The sequence below is a fragment of the Rhinoderma darwinii genome, chromosome 4, assembly GCF_050947455.1.
Source record: "Rhinoderma darwinii isolate aRhiDar2 chromosome 4, aRhiDar2.hap1, whole genome shotgun sequence".
Classification (NCBI taxonomy): Eukaryota; Metazoa; Chordata; class Amphibia; order Anura; family Rhinodermatidae; genus Rhinoderma; species Rhinoderma darwinii.
This window is the reverse complement of record NC_134690.1, coordinates 219,803,829-219,829,278: the sequence shown is the minus strand read 5'-3', so window position 1 is coordinate 219,829,278 and position 25,450 is coordinate 219,803,829. Positions and strand designations below refer to the sequence as shown.

General features: G+C 43.4%; 1 protein-coding gene across 1 annotated transcript; it reads left to right on the top strand.

The window, feature by feature from the left end:
* The first annotated feature begins 539 nt into the window (after positions 1–539).
* Positions 540–14,944, top strand: TNNC1 (troponin C1, slow skeletal and cardiac type). Its single transcript, XM_075864202.1, has 5 exons — positions 540–588; positions 3,163–3,309; positions 4,347–4,461; positions 10,543–10,679; positions 13,409–14,944. Exons 2-5 carry the CDS (start codon positions 3,240–3,242, stop codon positions 13,438–13,440), a joined length of 354 nt encoding a protein of 117 aa, XP_075720317.1. The 5' UTR covers positions 540–588; positions 3,163–3,239; the 3' UTR covers positions 13,441–14,944.
* The last annotated feature ends 10,506 nt before the right edge of the window (positions 14,945–25,450 follow it).

The following is a 25,450-nucleotide window of genomic DNA, read 5'->3' as shown; positions in this document are numbered from 1 at the left end:
AATTTGCAACTTTTCTCATCGTTCGTTAAATTTGAAAAGTCACAAGAAATGTGGGTAGGGTTTAGAAGGAGACAAAGTATAGTTTAAGATGCATTAATTCACTGATGACGGGTAAAGGGTGCAAATTTCTGGCACAAATCTACGTCATCTTATGGATTTTCTGCACATTTGATTATGATGCGCCAAATTTATTACGAGGTGTGGGCCTTTTATTAAATTTGGCGTAAGTCACTCCAACTACCTCCTTACCTTAGACTGCCGTAAAACTCAAGTCTTATTAAATGTGGGCCACAGTGTTTTAAAAGTTATTTAGTAACTAGTAATTCTAATAGACAAAATAGAAGACAGCAGGTAATTTCAATATGATGTGGGTGCTAGCATATCCGGACTTGATCCAGGGTCCAAGTCACACAAAATAGAATAAAAGTTTGTTGCAATCTATTCTTCTATTTCAGTAATTCTAATAGTTACCTTAAGATGTGTGTTAGAGGACAATTTACAAAATGTAGGGTTATTTTATCTTTATATTCATGTAACACTTGCACTTTATGTTGTAGGTTGAGCAGCTAACAGAAGAACAAAAAAACGGTAAATACCTGAGACACTATCATACTGTATACATATACATGCTACAGATATACTAAATACACACAGACACAAACGAAACATTTAAATGAAATGTTTTTCCAGGTTCTTATAAAATCTTAAAAATCTTCAAATCAGTTTTTTTTGGTTAAAAAAAAATACTATTTTAAATCTCCCATGTGGTTGTTTCCGTAATCGGTCCCTCACTGGTCCCTGTGCATAAAGTCCCAATCATTGGTTGCAGTGGTGACGTCAGTAACGTTGATAGATCAATGCTGTGGCCAGTAATTTTCTGCTGTGATCACTTTTGGGGAAACAAGTCACATATAAGGCCCTTTTCATATCCTTTTTGTTTCAATTTAGCGTACGTTGGTAAAGCTCCCGATGTACACGTTAAATGTGTCGATATATGGAGGACAAAAGAGTGTCCTTTTGTGCTTCGTCTGGCCAATATAGGTTATTATATTGGAAAAAAAGAGGATGGAATAGTGTAGTAGACTATCCTGCGGAGTTCAGTAAAAAAATGTATGCGTGAAAAAGTATACTTTTTTTTAACTTGGTAGCCTCTGGGTGATGAATGCAACTGTATGGCATCCGTCACAGGCATTCATTAAACGGATATGTCATTAGCTTTTGAAAAACTTTTCATGATGTATTCGTTAAATGGATGCCATTAAAGTCTATGGGTGGCGGATGCATTAAACGGATGCCTAATAGTGGCATCTGTCACCCAAAGGCTATAATGTTTTTCGTTTAACGGATATGTCATGAAAAGGGCAATCTGAGTTCATGATATATCCTTAAAAAGGATACCATTATAGCCAATTCATGACGAATGCCTTTGAAAGGCATCCATTACAGCATACATTTATCATATATGTCAGGAGCTTTTCCCGGCATAAACGTCAAATTTAGGCCAAAAAAACTTGATGTGAATGTAGCCTGAAGTACTAATTATAGGGGAAGATTTATCATTGTTTTTACACCTTGGTTCTAGCGTTTCGTGCTCCTATTTTCTTTGTGAATATATTGTTGGCGAAATATATTAATGCTTGTGCCAGAAAGAAACTTGTGCCAAGAACATGTGCCAAGATGTGCCAAATCTATCAAACGGCGTGCTTGTCATTGAAGGACTTAGGCCCTGTTCACATCAGTGTTGCCCTTCTGTTGAGGGGTTCCGTCTGAGGTTTCCGTCGGGTTAAATCCTCAGCGGAAAGGCAAACGTAAACATTATGTTCCATTGGACACGATAGAAAGAAGTCGGCACCACTCTTAATCTTCACAGTACGGAACAGGTATGCAGATACAAATGGAGTCAGGGTTTCCTGGTTAAGCAAACTTCGGGCAGTGCTCAGCATGAAAAGAGACAGTCTTGCAATATCATGTAGGCAAGAAAAATGAAAATGCGGCACTCATCCGTTTGCAATTCTTCTAAACTTTATTATGACATCTTGGCAAAGATAAAAGCGTTACAGGGAGGACAACAAGTTGCTGTCCTCCCTGTAACGCTTTTATCTTTGCCAAGGTGTCATAATAAAGTTTAGAAGAATTGCAAATGGGTGAGTGCCGTATTTTCATTTTTCTTACCTTCATGATTATGTTCCATTGGCCTTACCATTGATCTGAATGGTGTTGGAAGCATCATACACTTCTCTCCATTCATGTCCATTTGTACTCCGCACAGCGTGATCTCGCGAGATCACGCTGTGCTGTCACATACTCCCACATTGACTTTACTGAAGTGTCTTGAGCGTGAATAGACATTGCCTCCAGCCAGGACGCGATGTCTATTCACACTCCCGACACTTCGGTAAAGTTTTTGTGGGACTTACTCACAAGATCACGCTGTGCTGTGATTAAGTCCCACACAAACTTTACCGAAGTGTCGGGAGTGTGAATAGACATCGCGTCCTGGCTGGAGGCAATGTCTATTCACTCTCAAGACACTTCAGTAAAGTTAAAGTGGGTGTATGTGACAGCAGAGTGTGATCTTGCGAGATCACGCTGTGCTGAGTACAAATGGACATGAATGGAGGGAAGTGTATGACACTGATTGGTCAGCGTCATACACTTCTCTTTACAATGCCCACTTGGTCAAAAGTAAAAAAAAAAACCAGTTGGGCATTAAGAAACTAATTAGCATAAATCTAAAATTGCTCATAATTTGAAACAAAAATGATAGTTTTTCCAAATAAAAAACACTGTTGTTATCTACATTACAGCGCCGATCAGATAATTTAGGAGATAGGGCACTTATAATGTGGTGGCAGAGCCTCTTTAAGACTGTGAAAAAAAATTGTGTTTTGTTGTCCAAAAGTTATTGAACATGCTTGTTTTTTCTATATAAACACTAATATAGTTAATTAGCCATTTTTGTATTTATTGAAAACATATATATATATATATATATATATATATATATATATATATAAAATACATAATAGATTATTTATTTTATTAATTCTAATATACAACAATATGTACTATGTAGATGATGTAAAGTAAAACAGTTAACAAAAAGGACAGCTTGCTCTCAATAAATAAACTAATAACATCACACAATATTCTTCCCTCCAGAATTCAGAGCTGCTTTTGACATTTTCGTACAAGATGCAGAGGATGGTTGCATCAGCACAAAAGAACTGGGAAAAGTAATGAGAATGCTTGGTCAGAGTCCAACCCCTGAGGAGCTGCAAGAGATGATAGATGAGGTGGATGAAGATGGTCAGTAGATTATATTTCCATCTGATAGAAACATGTTAACTAATAAATCTTTGATTTTGATATATGAAATTACAGTGGGTGTTGTGCAAATAAAGTAGAAATGTGGTTAAAGGAACAGTGTCACGAAAAAATATTTTTTACATCAGTTTGATTTTAGTGTTTTATTAAAAACGTTTACATTTATTTGTGTGTTTGTGTTTTACTTTTTTTTATTTTTGAACTTTTTCTTCTCTATGGGGGCTGCCATTTTTTTTCTCCATTTCTGTATGTGTCGATTAACGACACATACAGACATGGAATACGGCAGCTACAGTCCCATAGTGAATGCGAACGGGGCCAGTTCCATTCACTATGCTGTACACCGTCTGTGTGGGAACGGCGCATGCGCCGCTCCCACACAGTCCAAGTTGAACTGTGCGCCGTCTGGCGCAATTTTCCTGTAGACCGGAAGTCGCGGCCGGACAGTAAGGTTGCTACTTCCGGTCGCGGCTTCCGGACTTGTGCACTTGGAGCGGCGGTAGCAGACGGAGCGGACGAACCGGAGGGAGCAGCGGCGGCTGGAGCAGGTAAGTTATTTCTATGTATGTTCGTGTTTTACTGTGTGTTTACTAGTGTATGTTAACCTACTACACTGTGTGTTAGCTCAAAAAATGGCGACACACAGTGTAGGAGGTTTGACCGTTCAATCCCCTCGTTTCTCCCGGCACTAGCCAGGATAAAGGAGGGGGGGATTCTGAGAGCTCACTAGAGCGAGTGAGTTTTCAGCATAAAGCAATGTGGTTGCTTTACCACATGCAATGCTGCAATTTTGGGAATTGCTCCATCTAGTGACCAGCACTGGGAAATATTATAAATTAGAATCTAATTTATAATATTTCCTGACTCGTGAAAAAAATTAAAAAAATGAGAACAATGTTTAATCACCTATACACTAATTGTTTAACTAAAAAAAAATACATTTTTTTCTAGTGTCACATTCCCTTTAAACAGTTGTTTTTGTATGTCAGTTTGTAATAACTTATGATTCTCTACAACAGGAAGCGGTACAGTAGACTTTGGTGAGTTCTTGGTTATGATGGTCCGATGTATGAAAGATGACAGCAAAGGAAAAACAGAAGAGGAATTAGCAGATCTTTTCCGCATGTTTGACAAGTAAGTGATAAAATGTAAGAACATCTATGTTAGGGATCTGCCAGGTACTACGTCTAGGTATACTCCTGGGATTAATCAATCCACACCTGAGGCCAGACCTGTTCGACTGACACCATCTCCCACCAACCAGGGTGGCAGGCTCAGGAGTGGGAGAGCCTATCGCGACCTGGTCAGTCGGAGTTAGCTCCGCCCCCTGTCCTTTATTACCTGCCGTGTTCTCCTCCTCAGTGCTTGTAATTCTTCTGGATTCCTGGCCCCACTGCTGCTTGCTCCAGCCTGCTTCTGCCGTGCTTCTGCCTTGCTGCAGTTCCGCTTAACCTGCTTTGCTTTGCCTCTGGCTTGCTTCCTCCTCCGTGCTCACTTGGGTATACTCCACTTCATCCTGGTCCGGACTACTCATTCCCCGCTCCGTTTCCTCGCGGCGTTCCGTGGGCTACTGCCCCTTCCCTTGCGTGTTCCCTGTTTGTTCTCCCGTGCACTTAGACAGCGTAGGGACCACCGCCCAGTTGTACCCCGTCGCCTAGGGCGGGTCGTTGCAAGTAGGCAGGGACAGGGCGGTGGGTAGATTAGGGCTCACTTTCCCTTCACCTCCTTACTGCCATTACATAATTACAAGCCCATACCTAGTCTACCATTTCTCCTACGCTGTCGCTATCATGGACCCCCTTGAGACCCTGACCCAGCAGATGCAGGGCCTCTCCCTACAGGTCCAGGCCCTGGCCCAGAGGGTCAACCAGGGTGACGCTGCCTTAGTAGTTCCCCTCACCTCACCTCTAGAACCCGACCTCAAGTTACCTGACCGGTTCTCAGGGGACAGTAAGACGTTTCTCTCCTTCCGGGAGAGTTGCAGACTGTATTTCCGCCTAAAACCCCACTCCTCAGGTTCCGAGAACCAGCGGGTGGGTATCATCATATCCCGACTCCAGGAAGGGCCCCAAGAGTGGGCCTTCTCCTTGGCTCCTGACACCCCTGAACTTTCCTCTGTTGATCGTTTTTTCTCTGCCCTCGGACTCATTTACGACGAGACTGACAGGACTGCTTTAGCCGAGAGTCAGCTGGTGACCTTACGTCAGGGTAGGAGACCGGTGGAGGAATACTGTTCTGATTTTAGAAAGTGGTGCGTAGCTTCTCGGTGGAACGATCCGGCCCTAAGGTGCCAGTTTAGGTTAGGATTATCTGACGCCCTGAAGGATCTGCTGGTTAGCTACCCCTCTTCTGACTCCCTTGACCAGGTTATGGCCCTAGCAGTACGACTTGACCGACGTCTCAGGGAACGTCAGCTTGAACGCTTCAATGTGCTCCCCTCTGACTTTTCTGCGATCCCCCCCGAGGTCCCGTCTCCTCGCCCCTCCACGGAGGACTCGGAGGTACCTATGCAACTCGGGGCCTCCATGTCCCCTCGACAACGTAGGGAGTTTCGCAGAATGAATGGTCTCTGCTTCTACTGTGGGGACGACAAGCATCTTCTGAACACCTGTCCCAGGCGCAAGAATAAAAAACCGGAAAACTTCCGCGCCTAAGTGATCATCAGGGAGGTCACTTGGGCGCACAGTTATTTCCCGTTAATGTGAAACGCAATAAAATTTTGCTTCCCTTTCAGGTCTCGTTTGCTGGCCGGTCTGCCACGGGCAGTGCTTTCGTGGATTCTGGCTCATCTGCTAATATCATGTCTGTGGAATTTGCTATGTCTCTAAAGATGCCATTTATTGATTTACCTTATCCTATCCCTGTAGTAGGTATCGACTCAACTCCCCTTGCTAATGGTTATTTTACTCAGCATACTCCTGTTTTTGAACTCCTGGTTGGCTCCATGCATTTGGAGCAGTGCTCTGTACTGGTGATGCAGGGATTATCGTCTGATCTGGTATTAGGTCTTCCCTGGTTGCAGTTGCATAATCCCACGTTTGATTGGAATACTGGGGATCTCACCAAATGGGGTAGTGAATGTCTTATGTCATGTCTTTCTGTTAACTCTATTTCTCCACGGGAGGAGGTAAACACACTTCCTGAGTTTGTTCAGGACTTCGCCGATGTGTTTTCTAAGGAGGCCTCCGAGGTGTTGCCCCCCCATAGAGATTACGATTTCGCCATCGATTTGGTGCCTGGTGCCAAGCTTCCTAAGGGTAGGATATTTAATCTTTCATGTCCTGAACGTGAAGCTATGAGGGTGTATATCCAAGAATGCTTCGCCAAGGGTTTCATTCGCCCCTCGACTTCTCCTGTAGGTGCTGGCTTCTTCTTCGTGGGGAAGAAGGATGGTGGTCTTAGGCCGTGCATTGATTATCGTAACCTGAATAAGGTCACCGTAAGGAACCAGTACCCACTTCTTTTGATTCCGGATCTTTTTAATCAGGTTCAGGGAGCCCAATGGTTTTCTAAGTTCGATCTACGGGGGGCATATAACCTTATCCGCATCAAAGAGGGGGATGAGTGGAAAACTGCGTTCAACACACCCGAGGGTCATTTCGAATACCTGGTCATGCCCTTTGGGTTGTGTAATGCCCCTGCTGTCTTCCAGAATTTTATTAATGAAATCCTGAGAGATTACCTGGGTAATTTTCTTGTTGTGTACCTTGATGACATACTGGTGTTTTCCAAGGACTGGTCCTCCCACGTGGAGCATGTCAGGAAGGTGCTCCAGGTCCTTCGGGAGAATAATCTGTTTGCTAAGACTGAAAAATGTGACTTTGGGGTACAGGAGATACCATTTTTAGGGCAAATCCTCACTCCTCATGAATTCCGCATGGACCCTGCCAAGGTTCAGGCTGTGGCGGAATGGGTCCAACCTGCCTCCCTTAAGGCGTTACAGTGTTTTTTAGGGTTCGCCAACTATTACAGGAGATTTATTGCCAACTTCTCGGTCGTCGCTAAGCCTCTTACGGACCTTACTCGCAAGGGTGCTGATGTCCTCCATTGGCCCCCTGAGGCCGTCCAGGCCTTTGAGACCCTCAAGAAGTGCTTTATCTCGGCCCCCGTGCTGATTCAGCCCAACCAAGAGGAGCCATTTATTGTGGAGGTTGACGCATCCGAGGTGGGAGTGGGGGCCGTCTTGTCCCAGGGTACCAGCTCCCTCACCCATCTCCGCCCCTGTGCTTACTTCTCTAGGAAGTTTTCGCCCACGGAGAGTAACTATGATATTGGCAACCGCGAACTTCTAGCCATTAAATGGGCTTTTGAAGAGTGGCGGCACTTCCTGGAGGGGGCCAGACACCAAGTAACGGTCCTTACGGATCACAAGAATCTGGTTTTCCTAGAATCGGCCCGGAGGCTTAATCCTAGACAAGCACGGTGGGCACTATTCTTTACCAGATTTAAATTTCTTGGTTACCTATAGGGCTGGGTCCAAGAATATTAAGGCTGATGCCCTGTCACGTAGTTTCATGGCCAATCCTCCTTCCGAGAAGGATCCTGCTTGTATTTTACCCCCTGGTATAATCGTTTCTGCCACGGATTCTGATTTAGCTTCTGATATCGCGGCTGATCAGGGTGCAGCTCCCGGGAACGTCCCTGGGGACAAACTGTTTGTTCCCCTGCAATACCAGCTAAGGGTACTCAGGGAAAACCATGACTCCGCTCTATCTGGTCATCCTGGCATCTTGGGCACCAAACACCTCATTACCAGAAACTATTGGTGGCCTGGGTTGTCTAAAGACGTTAGGGCTTACGTCGCTGCTTGTGAGGTTTGCGCTAGGTCCAAAACCCCTAGGTCCCGACCTGCGGGCCTACTACGTTCCTTGCCCATTCCCCAGAGACCTTGGACCCATATCTCCATGGATTTTATCACCGATTTGTCTCCATCTCAGGGCAAGTCGGTGGTGTGGGTGGTAGTAGACCGCTTCAGCAAGATGTGCCACTTTGTGCCCCTTAAGAAGCTACCTAACGCCAAGACGTTAGCTTCTTTGTTTGTGAAACACATCCTGTGTCTCCATGGGGCCCCAGTCAATATCGTTTCTGACAGAGGGGTACAATTTGTTTCCTTATTTTGGAGAGCTTTTTGTAAAAAGTTGGAGATTGATCTGTCCTTCTCCTCCGCCTTCCATCCCGAAACTAATGGCCAAACGGAAAGGACTAACCAATCCCTGGAACAATATTTAAGGTGTTTCATCTCTGACTGTCAATTCGATTGGGTCTCATTCCTTCCCCTTGCTGAATTTTCCCTGAATAACCGGGTCAGTAACTCGTCAGGGGTCTCCCCGTTTTTCTGTAATTTCGGGTTTAACCCAAGGTTCTCCTCCGTTTCCCCTGGTTGTTCCAATAATCCTGAGGTAGAGGATGTTCATCGGGAACTGTGCACTGTCTGGGCCCAGGTTCAGAAGAACCTAGAGGCGTCCCAGAGCGCACAAAAGATTCAGGCGGATAGTAGACGTTCTGCTAACCCCCGGTTTGTCGTCGGGGATTTGGTTTGGTTGTCGTCCAGGAACTTTTGCCTTAAGGTCCCGTCCAGGAAGTTTGCTCCCCGATTTATTGGACCTTATAAGATCATTGAAGTCCTCAACCCTGTATCCTTCCGTCTGGAGCTGCCCCCATCCTTTCGCATACATGACGTCTTCCATGCCTCCCTCCTTAAACGCTGCTCCCCGTCCTGGTCCCCCTCGAGGAAACCCCCTGTTCCCGTTCTCACCCCTGAGATTCGAGGTGGCCAAGATTATGGACAGTAGCATGGTCCAGGGCTCCCTCCAGTACCTGGTCCATTGGAGAGGATACGGGCCGGAGGAGAGGACTTGGGTACCTGCCCGTGATGTTCACGCTGGGGTATTGATCAGGAGGTTCCACCTTCTCTTCCCTACTAAACCGGGTCCTCTTAGTAAGGGTCCGGTGGCCCCTCATAAAAGGGGGAGTACTGTTAGGGATCTGCCAGGTACTACGTCTAGGTATACTTCTGGGATTAATCAATCCACACCTGAGGCCAGACCTGTTCGACTGACACCATCTCCCACCAACCAGGGTGGCAGGCTCAGGAGTGGGAGAGCCTATCGCGGCCTGGTCAGTCGGAGTTAGCTCTGCCCCCTGTCCTTTATTACCTGCCGTGTTCTCCTGCTCAGTGCTTGTAATTCTTCTGGATTCCTGGCCTCACTGCTGCTTGCTCCAGCCTGCTTCTGCCGTGCTTCTGCCTTGCTGCAGTTCCGCTTAACCTGCTTTGCTTTGCCTCTGGCTTGCTTCCTCCTCCGTGCTCACTTGGGTATACTCCACTTCATCCTGGTCCGGACTACTCATTCCCCGCTCCGTTTCCTCGCGGCGTTCCGTGGGCTACTGCCCCTTCCCTTGCGTGTTCCCTGTTTGTTCTCCCGTGCACTTAGACAGCGTAGGGACCGCCGCCCAGTTGTACCCCGTCGCCTAGGGCGGGTCGTTGCAAGTAGGCAGGGACAGGGCGGTGGGTAGATTAGGGCTCACTTTCCCTTCACCTCCTTCCTGCCATTACAATCTACACATTTAATCAATTAAAATACCATCATCTCACCCTTATTCATAGATACAGAGGGCTAAATCTGGTCCTTACTGAAAAGCCAGTTGTGATTATTTGTTAACTTTAGATGACAATAGAGACTCTGTTCAAGATTCTCATCTTGACTCTACGCAACAGTGGAGAGCAGTTACAAACAGCGTGTCTCACTGTGGAGGACCTGTCCTGTACTACACAGACAACCCATTGCTGTGAATGGACACTGTGTGGTGCTTAATTTCCCCTGTTGTGGCACTGCAGGGAAATTGACCAGTTACTGCCTGGTTTCCCCACAGATTATAGCTGATCACTGGGGTCCCAGCAGGAGAACACTTTGTATTCTGCTTATTGTCAAGAGACCGTTTTTAACAAGTAAGGATTGTCAAAAGCGTAGAATCCCTTTAAGCCTGTCACTGATTTATCTAATGTGTCATTCAGCCTTGTTTTCAACAGTAAAAGTAGCCTATGTACATAAAAATACAAATATGTAAGTCAATTTTAGGCAACTTTTCTTATATAATAGTAGATATGCACATTCACAATTATACAAAACAAAGATTTATCTGGATTTCACATTAGTAGGGGTAACAATTTTTCTGCATTAACACAAAAAAAACCTTTTATACAAACTTCCTTCACAGGAATGCTGATGGATACATTGACCTTGAAGAGTTAAAGAACATGTTAGAAGCAACAGGTGAAACCATCACAGAAGATGACCTTGAGGAACTTATGAGAGATGGAGATAAAAATAATGATGACAGAATTGATTATGATGGTGAGTATCTAGTTAATGGTTATTATAAAGCCATTTGGAAGCAACCTGGGTTTAACCCGTTAGTGACCGTCCCATAGTGTTTTTACGGCGGCCACTAACTGGCTTTATTTGGATGCAGTAGTCTTTTTACGGCGCTGCATCGGAATAAAGTAATAGAGCAGGGAGTCGTTAAATCTCCCTGCTCTCAGCTACCAGAGGTAGCTGACGGCTCTGAGCAGCACTGCTCGAACGGGCGAGATCGATATCAGTATCAATCTTGCTCGTTTAACCCTTCAGATGCAGCGCTCAATAGCGAGTGCCGCATCTGAGTGGTTTTGAAGAGAGGGAGTGCGATTGCAGGGTGTCGGTGTCTTCTATGGCAGCCGGGGGGCCTAACAAATGACCCCAGGTCTGCCCCAGGAAATTTTAGAGCACTTCATGCTTCCCTCTGCTGACGAGCTTTATGGAGATGCTGATTTCATTTTCCAGCAGGACTTGGCACCTGCCTACACTGCCAAAAGTACCAATACCTGGATTAATAACCACAGTATCACTGTACTTGATTGGCCAGCAAACTCGCCCGACCTAAACCCCATAGAAAATCTATGGGGTATTGTCAAGAGGAAGATGAGAGACACCAGATCCAACAATGCAGACGAGCTGAAGGCCGCTATAAAAGCAACCTGGGCTTCCATAACACCTCAGCAGTGCCACAGGCTGATCGACCTCCATGCCACGCCGCATTAATGCAGTAATTCATGCAAAAGGAGCCCCGACAAAGTATTGAGTGCATATACTGTACATACTTTTTAGTAGGCCAACATTTCGGTATTAAAAATCATTTTTGAAATTGGGTTTATATAATCTAATTTTCTGAGACACAAAATTTGGGGTTTTCATTAACTGTTAGCCATAATCATAAACATTAAAAGAAAAAAAATGCTGGAAATATTTCACTCTGTGTGTAATGAATCTATATAATATATGAGTTTTACTTTTTGAATTAAGTTACTGAAATAAATTAACTTTTTGATGATATTCTAATTCATTGAGAAGGACTAGTATATATGGCATAATATTGCTATTCATCCCTAAGGGGTGCACAGAATACACTGCAGGTCCATTTTATGGATCCATAAGCACCCAGAGCTTTGCTATATGGTGCCCCTGATGCACCATATTCTCCCCTAGAAGCATTGCTACCAGGGAAGAGTATCTCTGTTATATTACATGTGCTGGAGAGTGCTACTGTTCTTTTTTCACAGATTCTCAACTGTTAGAAATTACATATGTGAGTCTCCATGTAAAATGAGGGTATGTTCACACAGCTTATTTTCAGCTGTTTTTCAGGTCGAAAACGGCCGAAAAATCGGAAGCAGAACGCCTCCAAACACCTGCTTGATGATTTCAATGGGAAAAACGGCGTTCTGTTTCGACGGGCCTTTTTTACGTGGCCGTTTTGAAAAATGGCCGTGTAAAACAACGGACGTGAAAAAGAAGTGCATGTCACTTCTTGAGACGTTTTTGGAGCCATTTTTCATTGACGCTATAGAAAAACAGCTCCAAAAAGGTCAGTCAAAAACGCGAGTTGCTAAAAAAAGGCTGAAAATCAGGAGCTGTTTTCCCTTGAAAACAGCTCCGTATTTTCAGACGTTTTTTGCTAAGCGTGTGAACATAGCCTAAGGGTATGTGCACACACACTAATTACGTCCGTAATTGACGGACGTATTTCGGCCGCAAGTCCCGGACCGAACACAGTGCAGGGAGCCGGGCTCCTAGCATCATACTTATGTACGATGCTAGGAGTCTCTGCCTCGCTGATGGACACCTGTCCCGTACTGTAATCATGTTTTCAGTACGGGTCAGTTGTCCTGCAGCGAGGCAGAGACTCCTAGCATCGTACATAAGTATGATGCTAGGAGCCCGGCTCCCTGTACTGTGTTCGGTCCGGGACTTGCGGCCGAAATACGTCCGTCAATTACGGACGTAATTAGTGTGTGTGCACATACCCTAAGAGTTACATAGAGGTAAGGAATAACCCTGCAGTTTTCTATGATTGCCGTATTGGCCATTAAAATCAGCTGGGTTCTTGCTAGTTTCCATACAACACAGTTATAAAATATAAATTGCTTTGAATACCATTCTGTTACAGACTAATTTTGTGTAATGCTAAATGTTGTATAAATTAGCATTTCACATAGTAAAACATTACTATTCTTTGAGAGATAATTTGCCCAGATCTGTACTGTGGTTGATTAAAGTTAAGTTGGACCATTTCTATTTCAAGTTTTCTTATTCTATTGATAATTACCATATTTCTAAATCATGGGGTAACGATTCTTAATTTACACAACTAAGCTGCTAAGCAACTGTTTTGTTCCCATTGTATTTGTAAGATGCTGTTTATGAGCTTTGCACCAGAATAGGAAAACTTTGCAAGAAGTTTAAAAAAAGACTAAGTGTGGGTGCCAGGTACGTACTAGAAACACTCACTCAATAATGAAAAAAAAGGGCCTTTTTATTCCAATCGCATGTTATTAATGCACATATTATAAGCAACCATGTCATTAAAAGCCTTCACAAAGGGATGTGGGGGTTCAATATTTTATTGCTTTTTTTATTTGTACTGTGTATTTTTAACATTTACAATAATGTAATGTTTGCTCAGGTACACAAGATCACTTGGTATTGCAGCACAATTGGTTCCTCCATTCATTATGCTCATTATATTTCAATATTATGTTTTGCAGAATTCCTGGAATTTATGAAAGGAGTGGAATAAATTGAAGAAAATCTGTAACCATTCTAATAGATATTTTGTTGAACGGATAATTTAATGTTTAATAGGACTTACCGTAAATCGGAGACACAAACAATTCAATAAAGCTCTAGAAATATTGACTTTCTTCATTAAGGCAAAGGTTCAATTTCACTGAGATTTGTCATGAAACACTGTCAGTTGCTCCTTTGTCAGTTTTTTCATGCAAAACAGGGATAGGATCTAAGGGCTCATGCGCACAGCCACATTACGGATCCGTGTTGTACAGATTCTTATTATAGCACTAATAGAAATCTATTGGCACATGCTGTACTTCCATCTTCATAAGAAATCATTGCATGTTCCATTGTTTTCCATTTTAGAAGCATTGCACTAAGGTAATATGAGTATGCCACACAGAGGCACCATACGCCGGTGCTGCAGTCAGGACTCTGTGTGTTGCTGTACATGTTCTACGCACATGGCTCTACCTAAAAAAGAGTATTAAGCTTTCCTTTATACTTCTACTTCTTTTAAGATCTGCTAAAGCTCTTGAATTTATAAACAGCCTAGCAATGAAGGAGCAATTGATGATTTTAAATTGCATGTAGCAAATCATGTAGTGAACCTACGTGTTAAAGAGCATCTCCACCCACAAAATATTAAAACATGGATAGAATTACCATCCATGTATAAATAGAACATCTCCACCCTATGCCCTTGTGACTAATTTGAATGTTATATTATGATCACAAAGTCCCTAACCATGTCTAAGACCATGATGCTTTAAAGCTATATCATTATTCACTATACACATATGGGACTAACATAGAAAATATCTTCTTTTGGATTGACTAGAAAATAATGAGTCATCTGGCATTAAAGGGGTTGCACAGGATTAGAATAACATGGCTACTTTCTCCCAAAAACCACGGGTTGTGTCAGGTATTGCAGCTCAGCTCTTTGGAAGTGAATGGGGCTGAGCTGCAATACCAGACTAACCTATGGACCGGTGTGGCACTATTTTGGAGAGAAAGTAGCCTTGTTCTTCTAATGCTGGACAAGCCCTTTAATTAAACAATAGAATAACAAAGTCTTTTTGGATTATACAATGTAGCATATATCAAAGAGGTAAACTGGTACTACTCACGTACGCCTTTAGAGTCTTTGTCAGTGTTGCTATCAGTGGTGCCACAAATGCTGCTCCCGATTGGTGCTCAATGTAAAAATGTACAGTTGCATATAATGCAGAATAGAAAAGTTCCACATCACTTGCCCATATGGTAAAAAGCAGACTTTATTCAGGTGCTAAGAAGCAGGCCAAAATTGGATATTATACCCAAAATTTGGCCGACGGACCATTTTTGCATCACGCGGCGCTTTCTCAAAGATTATATAATGTAATATTGGCCTCATGTCTATTTTGAGAGTTAAATTGTACAGCACAGGACACGGCAGCACAACAATGTCATGATGTTTTCTTGGCTATAAATTGTGAACTGTGAATAAACTAATTTCTAATATGGATGGCCCATTATTGTTATTTGTTTTTAATGTTATCCTTATGTAGCATTGACCATCTTATTAAATTCATTGTAATTATAAAGTCTACAATACAGTTTCTTAATAATAAAATATGTCTCCTACAGATTTTACTGGCATTCTCACTCATTCTTTTATGGAAACTGTTTCTAGCATTCGTTCATAATTTTTTTCTATAGATAAAGAAATATTTTAGCTGTGGTATATAGATTAAAAATTCATCTGATAACAAATCAAGGGAATTGGATTCCTTGTCTATAATTCTAACTAAATGAACACTCCAACCAAAAGAAAAGTTTCCCACTTATTCCATTACGGAATTCCTTGTATCAATTTCTTACCCGTTGTTTTTATTGTCGTTTCTATCACTAATTTCACCCTGGGGCCATTGGATATCAATGGGGATCTATGTGTCACTCATACAGGCACCAGAACTCCCTAAATAATCTATTTGCCTGCTGTTTTACACTAGCTCTCCAGAGGTGAAGACACAAGCCACTTTCACAGTTACTGATGATAATCAGACAGGCTCCTGTTCCACAGTTGTAATAAAGAAGGTCACAGTTCAGTCTCCCTGATTTTATGCTCATATTTGTTTAGCAAAAGAAGTACTCAGCACACCAGATTGGACTGAAATTCTTAATTATTTTTTATTTATATGTCAATATGCATGTGCGACGTTTTGGTCAAGTTCTGACTTGTATGAGATCTCGGCGTTTAGGTATTGCGGCTGACCGCATATAGGACACTCCTATATACGGTCAGCCGCTATACCTAAACGCCGAGCTCTCATATAAGTCAGACATTGCAAACAAGTGCTTGATAAAGGTTATAACTTGACCGAAACGTCGCACATGCATATTGACATATAAATAAAAAATAATTAAGCATTTCACGCCAATCTGGTGTGCTGAGTACTTCTTTTGCTAAACATATTGGATTGGGTCCCTACTCGTGCATCCACTACTGCCTAGTGCTGTCCGAAACTCCTGACATTTATGCTCATATTCTCATAGCCCTGCAATGTGCTGATGAGGAGCAAGAACCATGAAACATTGCTGTCTACAGATGGGTCTGTCTTGCTTTTGGTGGAGTCTCTGGTTTTACTTATATGAGCTACCCATTATGTATTGCCTTTAAATAAGTCTCCATACACCTGCTGGGTCACTTAAATGAGAGCCAGTAGCTCCTCCCCTAAACTGCTTATTTAGGAGAATATGGAGTGGTGGATAAATATACTGTCCTTCCATCTAGTAGAGATGATAATGGGTCTATCTGCTCATCTGATGCTGTGCTGAGGTGTCATAGGATTGATATTATAGCACTGAGGAACAGGAGTCTAGAGCTTGATAGACAATCAGGCCACGGTGCAATGATAGAAAGTTTATGCTGGAGGTCTTCTTTAATATTCCATGTGTATAAACCCTCTAATGATCATGCCTGTTTGGGCCTTAATGACCAGCTACATTTTTTCGTTTTCGCCTTTCAGCAACCACAACGTGATCTTTTTCATGGACATGGCTATATGAGGCCTTGTTTTATGAAGGAGAAATTGTATTTTTGTTGTATTTGTGTGTGTTTTTTGTGGATACTTTTAATATTCTTTTTAATAACATGTTTTTACATTTTTTTTAAAATCCCATTAACCCCTTCCCGCTGCAGCCACTTTTGGCCTTCCTGACAGAGCCTCATTCTTCAAATCTGACATGTTTCACTTTATGTGGTAATAACTTTGGAATGTATTTACCTATCCAAGCGATTCTGAGATTGTTTTCTTGTGACACATTGCACTTTATGTTACTTGCAAAATTTGCTCGATACATTCAGTATTTAATTGAGAAAAACCCTAAAATTTAGCGAAAAATTGCAAAAATTAGCATTTTTCGAAATTGAAATGTATCTGCTTATAAAACAGGCAGTTATACCACACAAAATTGTTGCTAATTTTCATCCCTCATATGTCTACTTTATGTTGGCATTGTTTTTTGAACGTCCTTTTATTTTTCTAGGATGCTACAAGGCTTAGAACTTTTGCAGCAATTTCTCACATTTTTAAGAAAATGTCAAAATTATATTTTTACAGGGGCCAGGTCAGTTGTGAAGTGGATTTGAGGGCCTTATATATTAGAAACCTCCAATAAGTCACCTCATTTTAAAAACTGCACCCCTCAAAGTATTTAAAACAGCATTTGGAAAGTTTCTCAACCCATTAGACGTTTCACAGGAATTAAAGCAAAGTAGAGGTGAAATTTACAAATGTCCTCTTTTTTGCAGAAATAATTATTTTATTCATTGTTTTTGTAACACAGAAAGTTTTATCAGAGAAACGTGCTCAATATTTATTGCCCAGATTCTGCAGTTTTAGGAAATATCCCACATGTGGCCATAGTGTGCTTATGGACTGAAGCACAAGCCTCAGAAGCAAAGGAGCACCTAGTAAATTTTGTGGCCTTCTTTTTATTCGAATATATTTTAGACAACATGTCAGGTTTGAAGAGCTCTTGAGGTTCCAAAACAGTGGAAATCCCCCACATGTGACCCCATTTTGGAAACTACACCCCTTGAGGAAATTATCTAGGGGTATAGTGAACATTTTGGCCCCACAGGTTTTTTGCAGAAATAGGCTGTGAAAATGAAAATCTACATTTTTTCAAATAAAATGTAGGTTTAGCTAATTTGTTTTCATTTTCCCAAGGACTGAAGGAGAAAAATCACCACAGCATTTGTAAAGCAATTTCTCCAGAGTAAAACAATACCCCATATGTGGTCATGAATTGCTGTTTAGACACACGGCAGGGCTCAGAATAGAAAGAGCGCCATTTGGCTTTTGGAGCTCAAATTTAGCTGGAATGGTTTGCGGAGGCCATGTCGCATTTGCAAAGCCACTGAGTGGCCAAAACAGTGGAAACCCCCCAAAAGTGACTCCATTTGGGAAACTACACCCCTCAAGGAATTTATCTAGTGGTATAGTGAGCATTTAAAAAAAAATATTCAATTAAAAATCCATGGATGTGTGATAAAATTTGAAGCACTCCTTTATACACAGGCCAGGTTTGTCAGGGCAGGTTTCACAATGATAAGTCGTGTCTCGTCTTCTCCCCTTTTGTAACACACTTTACACCTTTTTAGGCTCCTTCCCTTTTTACCAGTGGAGGGGATTTCACCAGGAAAGTGTTGCCCTGGTACAATACGTGGACCATCGCTTCTAGAAGTACTGGGGCCCTCCCCTTCCTGGTAACCAAATACAAGGGCTTGATAGCTGCCTCTTGAAACTGAAGGAATATCCCTGTCCGGCCTGCACATTGTGCACGGCCAGCTTTTTGTAGCACACTTTTGTTTTACGAATGGTACTGTACGGCTTCAGTACTTGATCAGAGAGATCAACCCCTCCCATGTACTTATTGTAGCCTAGGATACAATCTGGCTTGGGGGTCATTGTAGTGCTAACTCGGACAGGGGTGCTGCCGGTACCGTGTATTGTAGTCAACAAAAGGACATCCCTCTTGTCCTTATACTTGACCAGCAACATGTTCTCGCTGTGTAGTGCCCTGCGTTCTCCCTTTCTTAGGGGTTGCCCAATCAGAGTTTTAGAGAGGCTTCTCTGGTTTTTGTGCACGGTGCTGCATGCTGCAGTATTTCTGGTGGAGGGGCAGTTAAATAGTGGGATGCTGGTATAGAAGTTATCCACTTAAAGGTGATAACCCTGGTCCAGCAGTGGGTGCACCAAATCCCACAGTATTTTTCCACTAACTCCCAGGACAGAGGGGCATTCTGGAGTTTCTATATTGGTGGCCTTCTCTTCATAAACCCTAAACCTGTAGGTGTACCCTGAGCTGCTCTCACACAGCTTGTATATTTTAATTCCATATCTCGCCATCTTGCTTGGCAGGTATTGGCGGAATTTTAGTCTCCCCTGAAATTGTACAAGGGACTTGTCTATTGAAATGTTTTTTTCGGGGGTGTAATCTTCTTGAAATTTGGTGCAGAAATAATCAATGATTAGCCTGATTTTAAATAGGCGGTCATAAGTGGGGTCATCATGGGGCGGGCACTTCGCATTATCATTATAATGCAAAAATGTCAGAATTATTTCAAAACGTGCCCGGGTCATTGCCATGCAGTATAATGGGGTGTTGTATAAAATGTCCGTACTCCAGTATTGCCTAATCTCTGGCAAAGCCCCAAAATTTCATCATCTCTGTTGCCTCTATGGGGGTCCACCTAGCAAATGATGACGTGGGGTTTTGGGCTAAAAATTGTTGGGCGTATAAATTTGTCTTGGCCGCCATTAAATTAACAAAATCCTTTGAGAAAAAGAGCTTAAGAAAGTCAATTTCTGTGAGGCCTGCAGTATCAAACCGAAATCTGGAATGTGAGGCTCATAATTTTCAGGGGGTGGGTTCCACATAGTATCACTCATGTGGGGGGTTGCCTCAGCTGATGTTCTGGGGCATCTTTGCGTGGGTTCCTCATCACTGGATGAGGATGATGAGGAGGAGGTCAAGAGGAATGGGGCAATTTCCTCTTCTCCCTCGCTGGCCGATTCAGTGTCAGAGGCCAGGATGGCGTATGCCTCCTCGTCTAAATAGACTTTTTGGGATGATTGGGCCATTTTTATTAGGGGGGTATGTAGTGCTTCGGCATGTGTAATACTCAATTTATTTTTAAAGAGATGGTTGTGTACGTTGTGCTTTTACACGTGTATATGAAATTTATAGGAAAAAAAAAAGGAAGAGAAGAAAAAGAATAAGATAAAAATTTAGGAGAAAGAAATTTACTGAACGTCCAATATTGAACTGTAAAAAAAATTGAGCTACAACTGTCACTACGCTATCAAAAATGTATTGACGGAACTTCAGTTTAAAAAAACTGAATGTCCGTCACTAACTGATTCTAACTATAAGGCCTCATTTACACGAGCGTGTGCGTTTTGCGCGCGCAAAAAAACGCTGCGTTTTGCGTGCGCAAAAGGCAATTGACAGCTCCGTGTGTCATCCGTGTATGATGCGCGGCTGCGTGATTTTCGCGCAGCCGCCATCATAGAGATGAGGTAGTCGACGCCCGTCACTGTCCAAGGTGCTGAAAGAGCTAACTGATCGGCAGTAACTCTTTCAGCACCCTCGACAGTGAATACCGAACACAATATACAGCAACCTGTGAATAAAAAAAGACGTTCACACTTACCATGAACTGCCTGCTTCCTCCAGTCCGGTCTCCCGGCCGTTGCCTTGGTGACGCGTCCCTCTCTTGTCATCCGGCCCCACCTCCCAGGATGACGCGGCAGGCCATGAGACCGCTGCAGCCTGTGATTGGCTGCAGCCTGTGCTTGGCCTGTGATTGGCTGCAGCTGTCACTTGGCCTGAATTGTCATCCTGGGAGGTCGGACTGGAGGAAGGTGCCGGGACTTATCGGTAAGTCAGAACTTCTGTTTTTTTTTACACGTATATGTATATTGTGATCGAAAGTCACTGTCCATGGTGCTGAAACAGTTTAAGTCTTTGAGCACCGTGGGCAGTGACTGTCTCCTGACGTCGCGTACCCGAACATTTTTTGCCGGGTTCGGTTAAAACGAGTTCGGCCGAACCCGGTGAAGTTCGGTGCGCTCATCTCTAATTTGACACTCCGTTTGGATGTTTGTAACCAGAAAAGCACGTGGTGCTTTTCTGTTTACATTCATCCTTTTGACAGCTCTTGCGTGATTTTCGCGCATGCAACGCAGGACCGTCAGTGTGGCATGCGTTGTTTTCACGCACCCATTGAAGTCAATGGGTGCGTGTTGCGTGAAAAACGCAAGAATATAGAACATGTCGTGAGTTTTACGCAACGCACTCACGCAGCGCAAAATTCACGCATCGTCTAAACAGCCCCATAGACTATTATAGGTGCGTACGACACGCGTGAAAAGCACGCGCGTCGCACGCGCGTATAATACGCTCGTGTAAATGAGGCCTAACACTGTAAATTTATACTAAATCTGTCGTTACACTATCAAAAATTTTGTGAACGAATTTCAGTTAAAAAAACCTGAATGTCCGTCACTAACTGACGCTAACTATAACGCTGTAAATTTACGCTAAAACTTTTGCTACGCTATAAAAAATTTAGTGAACAAACTTCTGTTAAAAAAACCTGAATGTCCATCACTAACTGACGCTATGTATAACGCTGTCAATTTACTCTAAAACTGTCGCTACGCTATCAAAAATTTAGAGAACGAACATCAGTTAAAAAAAACTGAATGTCCAGCCTTATTTACATGAGCGTAGTTCACGTCTGTGATACACACGTGAAAATCACGCACGTCGCACGGACCTATGCTAGTCAATGGGGCCATTCAGACATTCCGTGTTTTCGCTGCGTGAAACTCACAGCATGTCCTATACTTCAGCGTTTTTTGTGCATCACGCACCCATTGAAGTAATGAAAACCGCGTAAAATCCGTGCACGGCACACGGACGCACTTCCGTGTGCCACGCGTGATTCGTGCTACAGTTGTTGAAGAAATGAAGGGAATAATTAAACTACCTCCTTCATTTCTATTTATAAACATCAAAAAAAAGTGTCATACGTGAAAAAAACACGCAGCCACGCACCAAACACTGATGCCACACGGAAGTGCAACGCGCAAAAAACGCAGCATTTTTTGCGTGCGCAAAACGCACACGTTCGTGTAAATAAGGCCTTACTGACACTAACTATAAGGGCACAGCCAGACGTGGCAAATGTTGTTGCAGATTTGGGGCAATTACACAACGAATCTGCACCAACATTTGCATATTTGACAGGTAATTCAAATGTTGCCAAAAAAGACAGCGGACTTGCCACAGATTTCAGTTTTTGCATTGCAAAGGCTGAAATCCGCAGTGAAATTCCGCTTCTTCTCCGCAACAGTCAGTGCATGCTGCGGAGGGAAAATTCTGCACCGCATCCTATGGCCCGCAGCGGAGCTGAACTAACGTGCCTAAAAATTTATTGAAACCACTGTAAAAAACGTCCGCTGGAGAATTCCACTGCGGACTGTCCGCAGCGGAATTCCACAGCAATTCTGCCACGTCTGGCCGTGCCCTAATGGTATGTTCACACGGCTTATTTTTGGCCGTTTTGCGGGCCGAAGGGCCGTTTTTTTATGCGGCCGTTTTTAAAAACAGCTGCGTAAAAAACGGCAGCGAAAAAGAAGTGCATGTCACTTCTTGAGACGTTTTTGGGGCCGTATTTCATTGACTCTATAGAAAATTAGCTCCAAAAACGGCCCTAAAAAAGGCCGGGAAAAACGCGAGTGGCTTAAAAAATGTCTGAAAATCAGGAGCTGTTTTCCCTTGAAAACAGCTCCGTATTTTCAGACGTTTTTTATTTTGTGTGTGCACATACCCTTACGCTGTAAATTTACTCTAAAACTGTATAAAAAATATATACAGTGGCTAAATCTTCTGCTATATATTTTTTTTTACAAAACGGACTTCAGTAAACGTCTGATACTCTAACACCCTAACACTACTCTATTTTTTTTTTTACAGTTTTATAAAAACAAAAAAAGGCACAAAAAGAACCTGCGTAAACAAACTACCGCTGAGGCTGATTACAGACTCAGCACTCAGTGGGCGAAGGGCGCACACAAAAAAAAGGTGCAGTAAAAAACAAAGGCCAAAAAATAATAAACCTGCACCAATAATTGAGCACAGATGCCGATCAGTGATGCCGGTCAATGATCAGCTCTCAGCGGGCACAGGATGCACACAGTGAATTAGTGCGGTTAAAAAATGACAAAAAAAAAAACCTGCGTCAAAAGAAATTACCACGGATGCTGATTAGTGATGGCGGTCACTCATCAGTACTCAGTGGCCGCAGGGCGCACACAGGTAGATGATGCAAAAATACAAAAAAAAAGTCCTGTGCCACAAATTGTCGGTCAGTCATGGCAGTCACTGATCTGCACTCAGCGGCAACAGGACGTAAAAAGGGGAAGAGGGGGAAGGGGTGGGGTACAGGGATTAGAAGTTTAAGCACAAAACAAGTGCTGCTGCTAAAAAAATAAAATAAAATCAGCAGCATCACAGATGATGATGACCATTCAGTGTGATCACACAGCAGCAGGACACAGTCGAATGCAAACGTCCCAGCAGGATCACAGCACAGAAGGCTTCAGAACCTGTAAGTATGGCTCACAGACCGTAACACCAGCTCTGCTCAAAGTTCCTAACCGAAATGAGGTGGGCAGAGCTGGTGGAGGGTGTTTCAAACATGGCAGTGTGGGTGGGTGCAGACCGATCAATCGTAGCGATCAGAGGGGGGGTGGCATCACCGCCACCTAGTCATCAATACATGGCAGTGATTGGTGCTGTCCTAACGATTGCCGATGTGGGGGGGGGGGTGAGACACCCCCCTGGGCATTGTGTATAGATGGCCTGCTGTTATGAACAGCAGCCATCTTTACTTTGTAATTTTGAATTTTTACACTGTAACCCCTTCTCCATTTGTTGTATGGATACGGCAAATTGCGGGAAGCACTGGCTTTCCATGACATATCCATATGACAAATGTCGGGAAGTGGTTAATAGATTACGATTTTGCATCTTTATTTTAAAACTATAATGTATTAGCGTACTACTGTAGTACATTATACATAGTGCGTCCTAACAGCAGACTTACTGAACAGATAGACCTGTGTTCGCCCAGCAGTGGGTTCGCTCAGCAGATAGGATCAGGGCCGCCATCAGGAATTTCTGCGCCCCATACAGCCAAGATGTCTGAGTCCCCCCTCCATTGCGGGGGTTGTGCAACGGAAGGTGTGGAACCCACGTTTGTACGTTATACGCATTAACTGATTTTGGTGCTGACGTCAATTACAGTGAACGAAACCATGGAGCAGACAGGGACCAGTAATGCCCTGGATTTTGATCATTTAGCCAAAAAGTATACCACTGTTTGACATACAGTGGGATAAATCGCCCAGGGAATGGCCCAGGGGAAACTTCTGAAGTCATGTCCATAAATGGTCAGTGACGTCAGAAGCTTTCCCAGGGCTGAAGCCTTCTACTAGCGCTCTGCCCAGGGACTCTGGTGCTGTTCCTGATGTCCATATACGTAAGTGACGTCAGAAGCTTTGCAAAGCCTCAGTCCACGGCCAGAGCGTCGGCCAGGGATTCCGGCCCTGGAGTATCCCCTCACATCACTTTACATATATGGACAGTAGCGTCAGGTGCGTTCCCAGGGACAAAGTCTGCGGCCAGAGCACTTGTGATGCTCTGTCTGGGGACTACAGCATCGCGAAGCTTGTGACATCACTGTCCATATAGTAATCTCAGGATCGCTATACGTTTATTTGTGGTATCTCTCAGGATGGAATGACAAAGTCTACTACGATATTCCATTCTTCAAAAATAAGGTATACCGACGTCTACCAGCACGACGTAGGCTAAAATGACCTAATGGAGCCCTATGAATTATCGTCTACGTTGTTTATAGGGTACGTTAGGAGATTCCTGACATACACGATAAACTTAGGGTAACAACACGATGTGAAGGGGGCCTTAAGGGAGGGGAAGCACTTGTGAGGATGTAAGGAGCACTAATGCTTCGTTCTTACGTTGCCAATAAAGTGGGGTTGTTACCCGGGGCGTAGCTAGGGGGACAGGCGGGGCATGTGCCCCGGCGCTCAACTTAGAGGGGGGCGGCAGCACCGCACCGTCCATGACGCAGCAGTCTGCCTGGAGAGAGGGAGCAGACACACCGGAGTGGAGCACTGCAGAGGAAAATAAGCCACAGGAAAGTGGTGAGTACACAGTGTAAACAATTTAGGGCCTGGGAACACTAGCGTTTCTAAAATCATAAAATAAATTACATTATTTTATGATTTTATAAACTCTAGTGTCTCCAGGCACATTCTTTTTGCAGCTCCAGCCCCTCGCGACCCATCCTCTCGCCCCCCCTCGCTATCTATCTATCAATCTATCTATCTATCTATCTATCTATCTATCTATCTATCTATCTATCTATCTATCTATCTATTGTAAACAGTCAGTAGGAATACTGGTAGAGGGTAAGTATGTGCCACTGAGATTTCTTATCTCAGTGGTGTAAATCTCTGGGAAGTTCGTTGTTCAGCAAGGTTAGTTGGTGAGCAGGAGTTTTTAGGCTGGATTTCAGGGTCCGGGATTTAGGAATGGCTGTAGAGATTCTGGGTGGGATGGCCATTCCCATACCTCCACTCCAGGTTTTGATTTCTAGGTTCTGAGTCTCAGCTGGCCCTGATTAAAAGGGAAGCTGACAGTGAGACCAGAGGGAGAGTGAGGATGAAGGAGATAGTTATTCCTCCAGGGAGACTGCTATGACCGAAGCACCTAACAAACGGGGATTTGCACAACTCAGGTGGTGGCTGCTACAGGTTGAGAACTTTAAAGATTGTTATTAAACAAAGTGATATTGTTATGTTGGTTGCTTTACCCAGTGGACGCAAACTCTGTACACAAAAAGGATCTGTTTGTTTGGTGCAAAT